General features: G+C 28.7%; 1 protein-coding gene across 4 annotated transcripts; it reads right to left on the bottom strand.

The window, feature by feature from the left end:
* Nucleotides 1-494: 494 nt before the first annotated feature.
* Nucleotides 495-6412, bottom strand: LOC113867140 (probable tRNA (guanine(26)-N(2))-dimethyltransferase 2). Of its 4 annotated transcripts, none has more exons than XM_027502203.1 (13): nt 6048-6358; nt 5312-5656; nt 5075-5162; nt 4782-4903; nt 4550-4689; nt 4387-4459; nt 3880-3968; nt 3652-3757; nt 2513-2725; nt 2180-2374; nt 1905-1982; nt 1117-1312; nt 495-589 (listed from the first exon to the last, which is right to left on the bottom strand). In XM_027502203.1, the coding sequence occupies exons 1-13, from the start codon at nt 6321-6323 to the stop codon at nt 582-584; spliced, it is 1929 nt and encodes a 642-aa protein (XP_027358004.1). In that variant the 5' UTR covers nt 6324-6358; the 3' UTR covers nt 495-581. The 4 variants fall into 4 exon arrangements, with proteins under 4 accessions (XP_027358004.1, XP_027358007.1, XP_027358005.1 ...); XM_027502204.1 differs by lacking the exon at nt 495-589 and having other exon boundaries at nt 948-1312; nt 5312-5346; nt 5386-5656; nt 6048-6359; XM_027502205.1 differs by lacking the exon at nt 495-589 and having other exon boundaries at nt 948-1312; nt 5312-5341; nt 5402-5656; nt 6048-6359.
* Between the last annotated feature and the right edge of the window lie 3473 nt (nt 6413-9885).

Here is a 9885-nt window from a genome sequence, read left to right as displayed (position 1 = left end):
TCAATGATTTTTATAAAAAAAAAAAAAATCAAGTACCAAAAAAACGCCATTAACAATTTTTGAAAATTTTTCATATTTTTGTAATATTTCAAAAAAATCATATTTTAATAACTTTTTCCTTTTTTTTTTTCCCTTCTGTTTAACCTAGTACTCAGTTTCCCTATTGATATTTTACAGCTATTAATGCTTCATATACACTTAAAAATGATAAATCTTACTAAAAAATTATGCAGTCCCATTGTTAAGTAAACATTATATAAATCCCCTCGAATTTTAATTTTAAACTATAGCAGTGAATTTCAGATGAAATTTAGATAGAAGTTAAGATAAACAAGTAAACAATAATCAGGTTATTACTTACATCACACTTTTGATTAATGTGGACAATTCTAGATACCAGTTATTCTTAGTGAGTAAATAATAAATAGGTTCAGTTCAAAACATCAAACTTATCACCTGAATCATCACTTGTATCTTTTAAGTGACAAAGTTTTTGCATATATTTTGATAATTAAAAAGAAAAGAAAAAACTATAGCCAGTAGCAATGTCGACTCAAGTAACCAAACATTTTGGACAGCCTTCAGGAACCTGCACACTCAAATTTATTGGCCAAAAAATAATGTCATTATTTTTCCACGGTTTGACATGTATGACACGAGAGTGTAATAAATAAGTAGAAAGCTAAACATGATGACCAAGATTTTAATTTCCTTTTTATTTTTCTTTTTTTGCTGAAAAACATTGTTCACATGCAAGTCAAAGAAGATGGAACTTCAACTATCAAAAAACACCAAATACAAATTCACTAATACAATATTATTCCATACAATACAATTTCCATAAGAATTGTAAAAAAAAAACATTTAAATGTATAATTTGATGCTAAGTGCCTTGCTCTTCCATCAGCATTTTGCATAATTGTTACTTGAGAAACAAGGCAATTGTCTAATTCATTGACTCAGCTCACCCTTGTGTGCAAAATTTAGTGAAGACAAATGGATTTCTTTAGTAACCAAAAGCATAGAATTCCATGACCTCTAGATTGATGAAAATTAATTTCAAAACCTTATTTGTGAACTAAGATGTGATATTATCTTCAGTCCTTGGCCTCTTACTTTTAGGTTCTTCACTGTCTTCCTGGTTGAGAGCTCCATTAATTGCTTCTGGACCCAAAAGAGACACATGTTTGCTAGTAATTTGACGTCCTGCCCTTAGCTTTGGACCCCAGTGTCTCTCAGGATTTGGAAGAAAGCGTGCAACTTTCTTGGCTTGTGCCTTGCTAAGAGATGCTACAGCACGAGCAAAATTTGCCTATAATGGACAGAGACAACAAAAGTTTTAACCACTATCACTATACCAAAATCATGTCCAAATTCATGGTTATTGATCATGATCCAAATATGCTCAGAGGCCCTATTATACACTATATAATAACTAAAAACAACTGATATAAATTGCAAAAAAAAAAATCTCATAGCATGCTATTTTATGGTTTTGATCAAAATACAGTTAATAACTTATTGGAACAAGTTTGTTCTGCTAAGTGCTAAAAAATACCATACCATATTTAGCCAAGCAAACAATTTTAAAAGCACAAGCTTCCCATTAGGCTTGGCTCACTGAAGAGACGGTGGCCAATCTGCTGTTTAACAAGGAACAACACCTATCACACAGTAACTACACGCTACCATTACCATTCTCAATTCTCACCCTCTTTTCATCCCCCTAATTCTCCAACCATGAATGTGCACAAATCATGAAGACACATCTTAGTTATATATTATTCCACATAACCTGTTTACATAGCCACCAAATAGCACACAGAATAAAGGCCCAGGAATAAGGGGAAGGGAGAATAGTCCTACAATTTTGTATGAGAATAAAACTTGAAGAGTTAATATACCTGAAGAACTGGTTCCTTTGCAAGTATGGTAGTTCCTGGTTGATCCGCTGGCTGAGGCTTCACCGGATGGTTTTTTACCTGTAGTTGGAGGGAATCAGTGAATGAGAGTAAAAATACAAATCATTCATTATGCTTTTGGGAGAAAAAGCTTGAATTAATTATGAAGCAAATAAATTTGAGTCATGCAGTCATTAAAAGGGGCAAAGCATTTTATATACAAATGCCAACCCATACAATGAATAATGAACAAGCCTTAATCATGTGCAGTCTCTTACCCAGCACCGCATTATGTCCCAAATAACATCCATGGGCGCATCTGATTTAAGCCCCAATGGATTAACATGAGTTCCAGATATACGGTAGCCTGCATTGATCACAGCAGAACGAAAAATAATTGCTGAAGGAGAAGTGCACTTAAGGGTTGCACAGAGGTTGTGGAGACTCAAAAAGAGGGGAACATCGGGCAATTCCTGCAAAGAATACACACATTACATATTAGAACAATTGATTATCCAATAAGTTGTATCACATGAAGAAACAGACCACACATCTGAATCATACCATAAAATGTTAATGTTATGAGCAATTTGACATGGAAAAACACACACCTCTGATATTGTAGTCAACACAGCTGATATACGATCATAAGCAGGATATTTTTCCTTCATAGATTTCACATCAGCTAGTATAGACGACACCCATTCTTGGTCATGGATAGGAGCAGACCATATAGGGCCACCCATATTGAACTTTTTCCCACAATCACTGCATTCTTGAGGAACAACAGGACCATAGCCAGGCAAATATCTGACGCTGGTATTCTGAAAACATAAAAATCAAAATAAGGTCTTCCTCTCAAGATATCATTGCAGTTTACTGTCAATGAAAATAAAGCAATACACTTAAATGGCGATGCAGGCTTCATAGAGTACAACATAACAGCTCTTTGGTCTGCTACAAATAGCATTACCCCATATCCCTCTAAACACAGTGACCTGGAAAAATTAAATTTAGAGGTAACCACACAAACCTACCATGAGGTTAGCATTTATTACACTTACCCCCTTGCTTTGTAATTATTAATAGTATTTTGGGCATGGTTCATACATACAAGGGGGGAAAGATTTTTATCCAGTTATTCTTGTTCGTATGCACATATTTGGTGGAGACAGAAATAACAATCTCATGCACAAATAAGAGACTGATGGATAAAATATATTAGAAAACAATTTTTCCCTCTCCCTATACAAAGATAAAAAAACAATAAATTTTGGTAACCACCTGTACAACTTGACAAGGAACATCCATACTCAGCATTTTATATACTCACCCTCCAGTTCATGATGTAAAAGTTACATGAAATATTAAAACTAAATGATCCCAGAAATTAAAACATCCCACTGTCACATCCATGAAGAACAGTGTCTCAATCCCTGGTGACAAGCTATATAAGCAACAAATTAAGAATGAAAGATACAGATCACAACAGATATATTCACACCAGACATGATACACTCACAACAACATCAAAAAGTCAACAGCTTTCACATTTACAGGGCCGATTAGAACAGCAAACTAACATGGTAATAGATGTAGTGATGTACAAACTACAAAGAAGGTAGAAAATTGTAAATTAATTAATATGTTTTCAAATTGGGTCCTTGCATTACAGATACAAACAAATATGATTGTCAATGTAAAGTGGTGTTGAAATGGTGGCTATAAGAGACTAGAACAAGATACACACCTTGGAGATGGTCCTCCCAATGGGCTGTAGGTGGAACGAATCACAACCAGTGCACTGATAAACATAAGAAAGCTTTAGGGGAGTGTTTTTCATAGCACTGGCAGAACTGCAGACAAGTACTTCTTCAGTCAGCATTGAAGAAAATGATATATAATGTTAATCATTATTTCACCAAGACACTAACAAAATATTTGCTAAAAGACATGACAGCCAAACTAGAGAACTTACGTATATACACGAACAAAAACACGAAGATAAAAGTCCATCTGAACAGATAGCACAGGAACAATATACCGCTTGTAACGATTAGCATGACTCTGCAATTTAAGAACAACAAAAATTACTAGATCTATACTTTAAAAAAATGTATAGATATTCAATTGGTCCAAACTTTTAACACAATATATTTGGTCTTTGATGTTTGATTGGCTATATAATATCAACCTAGGCATCCAAATAACAGGAAGATAAAAATTTGTATTAACAAACGGTCAAGATATTATCAGATTATCTTGATACATCTCGATATGTATTCAGGAAGTACAGGACTTCTGTTTTGGGATTGCATATACACCCATAATTCTTTTCCAGATGCAAAATAAAATTGTATCATTTTCTTATTTTCCTTTCGTCACCCCCATCAAATTGCTCAAGAATATAGCCTTATCCCATCAAATTGTAAAGAGTTTCAACATTATATATAATTATATATTAATATTATATATACTTATATACCTCAATGCAAGCCAGCACAATCCTCAAGGCCATTTCATGGCAATATTTTCCTCTCAGGGGGTATGATCCATATCTGGTATGAATAAAAGTTGTTAAACGTTCAATCCACCAATCAAATAATTGCAGAATGGGAGTTCACAGAAAATAAGAGTATTAACATTACTTTGAATAGCAGACCTCCCCATTTCCCCCACAGAGCACAGCCATATCTGTTGCTGTACACATCAGCATACCTCCATCGACAACAGATTGAACTGCTGAATCCAGAAACACAGAAGGTGAACCATAGGGATCAAGATCAACCTGAAAAAACAGCACACATAAAGACCATGAAAAGTGCATTTCCATTTAGATTAAAATGTGAAAACATGTACATAACAGTAGCTTCCACTTACCACGTCAAATTCTTTAGGGTGAGTTAGCATATATACACGAGCATCAGCAAGATGAGACTCCACTTTTGAAATTGCTACGGAACCATTGAATTTGATATTCCTTCTGCAAGCCTCAACAGAAGCTGCCAGAGTAAAACATTTGTAGTAAGCATGCAGTTGCATTATCTCAAAAACAAAAAGGAGCAATTATAAGCACCCAAAAGAGCAGACCAACCATATAAAGGCAGAAATTTCCATGCTTAAAAAGAAAGAATAAAATCCAAAGACAAAATAAACTGAAACCCTTGAAGCACCTTTATCATTGTCCAGAGCAACAACCTGACCAACCCCTTCTACTTCACGAGCATATCTGAGAGACCTTAGCCCAGAAGCAGACAACGCCTGTATGCATGAAAGAGAGCAATTATACACATGATACTTGTTCTGGAATCATATTCCACAACAAATTTAAATTGAAATCAAAATTGAATGGAAATGATGATGATGACTTGAAAGAGTAATATAAATGAAATCTACAAATCATTGAACACCTCAAGAACTCTTGGGGGCTTCAGTTCTTTCTTTCCTTTTCCTTCTGAAATATTGATTAACCCTTCTGTGGTGCTACATTCTTCATTGACCTTGACTGAATCTTCCACAGCACTGCACCGTTCTTCTGGAGATATCTCTTCCTCTACTTCACATTCACCATTAGATTTATGATCTTCTGATGGATGCCCATTAGGTACTTCCTCCACACCCAATTCACAAGAATCATTATTTTCAGACACCTTTTGTGCCCCTTTTGTTCTCTTGGACAAATATGCCTCATGCTCTTGCATCCGTTTTGATATAAAGGTTCTCAAAACAGCAATAGATATATCCCTATTATTAACCTAATAATTTACAAAGAAGAAGCAACAAAAAATCAATCTACACTAAACAAAATTCCAATTTCTCTCCGCACACAAAAAAATAAATAAACAGAAGAACTACATAGAAACATACAAAAAGAGAATGAATAACGATTCTAGCCAATAAAATTTAACTAGTAAACGTCTTAATAATTCTACTAACAAACACAGAATCACCAATAAACTTCATCTCAAACAATTCATAACGGTTTTAACACCATCCTACTACTCAACTTTCAAAATCTTTCTATCATGAAACAAATTCAAATATGTAGCTGATAAAGGGAGGCCAAAAAAGAAACCTTCAACAGGATTTCAAACATGAACGAACAAAAACAAGAAATTAAAAAAAAATAAAAGCAAACTTTAAAACCTGAGTTTTGTTGTAGAAGACTTCATTTTTCTTATGCATAAGAATCTCAACTTCTCCCTCCTTAATAATTTTATAATCATCAAGATCCGAAGACATTGTGCTCATATCATGCAAAAACAAATTCAGGGTCGGCTTCTCCTTCTCCTTTGCTTGTTCTACCCTTTTGGTACAGAAAAAAGACCAAAACTTTAACAGAGAAAAAGGGTTTGTCCCAATTCTAGTCACTGTAACGAGCTTCAGTAGCAGTTTCAGAACGTGCGTTTGTGGAACCAACATAATAGCAAGCGGTTATATACATGGTTTTCAAATGGGGTAACTGAAAACCCTACTCCCAAATGTTTTTCAATTTCTCTTTTTATTTTCTTAAACCCTAATTGCAATTTCATGCGGTGTTAAGTCAAATTTACTAAGTTGACCAATTCTTTTTATTCCTTTTCAATTTCTAAATTACTACGTATTGCATTTGACAATGATTTAATTATTACGTGTAATTACTTTATTTAATTTAATATTAATCTTTTCTTTTATTTTAAAATTTTAATATATTAATGATGTTATTTAATTTTATTTATAATTTTCGTGTGTAAATTTTTATTAGATATTTATTATATTTAAATTTATAATTCAGCACATGTCTTCATAATTTATTATTTATGATTTTAGTTTATATTTATTTTATTTAAAAATATAATTGTTTTATATAATAACAATGATAATTTTAAAGAATGATAATTAAAATAATTAATAATATAAATTTGAGTAATAATATATAAATTATTAATTTAAAATAATTATTAATTAAATATTAAAAAAATTATAAAAATATTATTTAAAATAATTTGTAATAGTGATGAATAAATTAGTCCTTAATTTTAAAATAATAATGACTAATAATCATTTCAAATGTCATATATATTAATGATGAATTATTTTATTACTAATATTTATATATATTAATAATATTAATTTTAGTTATAATAAATATTTTATTTTAGTGACTATGTAATATCATCACAAATATAATAGCTACTTAATTATTAGTGACAATAAATATGACGAATTTAAATATCGTTACAGAATTATTTTAACAATGACTTTTAAAGCTTTTAATGATAAATATTATAGTCACAAAAGATGTAATTTCTTGTAATAATTTTAAAAAATTACACATGATAGATTACTAATGTTACTTCTCCTATCTCTAAGTATGGTCCAAAAACTATCATTCATGTCCTCATAAATTGATGATATGCTAAATAAGTTTGAAAATAATTTATTCTTCTTATTAATAATAATAATAATAATAATAATAATATATTATTATTATTATTATAGAGTGGATAACTTATAATCTCTTTAATTATGACTTTAATAATTTTTTTTACTAAAATATGTTATTTAGAGTTGTTATATGACATTTGATACATAAAATTTTTTATGATTTTGAATGCAAGACTGTGACTAATTTTATAAATAACAAGAGTCAAGTTAGATGACATTCTCTTCTTGGACAACTAAAATTGAATGTCATGGCTCAATTTCTCAACTTTTGAGAAGCTGAGTTTAGTAGATTAATTTAAGTTTACAAAAACAACTTTATTGTTAGATAATATAATAGTTTAGAACCTTGTTTTCCTTTAGTAATTGAGCTTTAAAGAATTATTAAAGGGTGTAAAACTAGTTATATAAAAAACTATTGATCTAATTTATATTAGTGTGACTTTAAGGAAGTTATTTCTATATTATTGTCTATTTAATATTGTAATTATTTCTTTTTTTCATTGATTAGTAATATTAGAACTTTATTAAAAGATATTAAGTTTAATTAGAATTAATTATTCTCTTGAACTGAGAGAAATTAACTAAAGTGTTAATAAGTAAGTCAAAATTAGAGTAGAAAAGCATTTGTCTTTTAATTATTTTTTAAAACTTTCTTTTTTAGATCTTTCTTAAGGCTTGATGTTTTAGGTAGGAGCTTTTTAGAACTCTTCTTGCATTTGGATAAAAAATTATACATGTTTTCATAGTAATTTAAAATGTTTATTAGAGTGGATTCAATGTTTCTTAATATGTATTTTTAAGTATAACATTTAAGAAATTAATATAAGAAACAAACATATATTTTTACATGTATAAATTGCTAAAATTTTCTTTACACTTATTTATTATGATATTTGTGTTAATTATTTATTACTCATTTAAGTAAATATATTTATTTATTTAAGATAAAGGTTAATAATTTGACCATTTTTTAATATAGTTGTTTTAATGATTTTTAATATGTATTTTCAGATATAAATTAAAAAAATTGATATAAGAAACAAATATCTATCTTATATGCCTAAATTTTTTCTCTACTTTTATATATTAAGACATTTATGTTAAGAAGATATTTCCCTATTATGTGAATATAATCATTCATTTAATATATATCTCTTACTTTATCATAAATAAATATTTTTTTCAACTTTCTTATTCTTTTAATATTAAAAATACATTTTTATATATCCTTTTAATACATGTTATATGATGGATGATTATTTGATTAAGAATGCACAATCGTATACGATGGTGAGTGAAAATAAAAGGTAATATATATATGCACATAAGATTCATTATATTTTATATCCATTGCTTCTATACCGTATATTTTTTCTACATCTCATCACGTTATAAAAATCCACAAATATCTATAATTTTTTAATAATTTTTTATGAACTGTAATTTATAAAAGAAACTATTTAAGATTTTTTCAATAAATTTATTCATTATCAAGAAATAAGATCATAATCTTAAAATATGTTTGATTTATATTTTAAGAATAATTTTTAATTTTTAAAAATAAATTATAATATAGATTTGTACTATAATTTATTTTTAAAAACTAAAAACTATTTTTAAAAAATAAATCAAATATATCTTTGGTTTTCTTATTAAAAAAACACTATTGAATTATAAAAATTACACTATAAGAGACAATACTTCCTTCGCCTAGTTGAAACACAGTCAGGAGGTGTTTTAACTTATATTCCTACTAATGTAATTTTTATATTAAATGACTAAATATTCTTATTCGTCGATTTATTCAATGTTGGAATCAGACCAACAATTAATGTTAGTATTTCCGTTTTAAAGTTAGATCAACAGCTCAAATTAAAACTATGAAATAAGTAGCTGGTAAATTAAAATTGAAATTAACACAATTCACAAAATTAGAAGTTTTTGCACAATTCACGTCTGATCTTAATAAAGCTACTCAAAATTAATTGGTAAGAGGTTAACGATTGGGCGAGTTGCTTAAACAATCTCAATTAGCCCCCTCACTTAGAAGAACAGATAATAACTATTTATACTAGAACGAATAGTTATCTTGATTCATTAAAAATTGGACAGGTAAGTAATTTTTTTTATTAAATTATGTACTTACCTAAAAATAAATAAACTCCAATTCAAAGAAATAATATCTTCTATCAAGACATTTAATGGAGAAGAAGCTCTTTTGAAGGAAATTATTCAAGAATAGATGAAATTTTTTTTACTTCAGGAACAAATATAAAAAAATTGATTAATAACTAAGATCATGATTTTTAAATAAATTTTTTTATTCTTAAAATTTTTTTTATTGATATAACTATTAAAGTATCTTTTAAATGAGTTTTGTTAATCTTAATTTTTAATTTTTAGGGTTGAATTTAAATATCTATAAATAAATAAATTTTATAAAAAAATACATAATTATTATATTAAAATTATAAAAATATAATAAATACTTTTCTTTGTAATAAAACTTTATTATTATTAACTGCTTAATTTTAACAAAACTCTTTAAATATATACT

This window comes from Abrus precatorius, unplaced genomic scaffold (assembly GCF_003935025.1).
Source record: "Abrus precatorius isolate BTA unplaced genomic scaffold, Abrus_2018 Scaffold5, whole genome shotgun sequence".
NCBI lineage: Eukaryota > Viridiplantae > Streptophyta > Magnoliopsida > Fabales > Fabaceae > Abrus > Abrus precatorius.
This window is presented reverse-complemented; position numbering and strand designations above follow the sequence as displayed.

Bases quoted from the DNA above. Each gene is read 5' to 3' on its own strand.
- LOC113867140 (XM_027502206.1), bottom strand. From the start codon at position 6,323: ATGTTGGTTCCACAAACGCACGTTCTGAAACTGCTACTGAAGCTCGTT. The intron at 4,690-4,781 runs GTAAGTGGAAGC...CTGTTTTTTCAG, and splicing joins ACCCTAAAGAATTTGACGTG to GTTGATCTTGATCCCTATGG. The intron at 1,313-1,904 runs GTATATTAACTC...TGTCCATTATAG, and splicing joins CAAAGGAACCAGTTCTTCAG to GCAAATTTTGCTCGTGCTGT.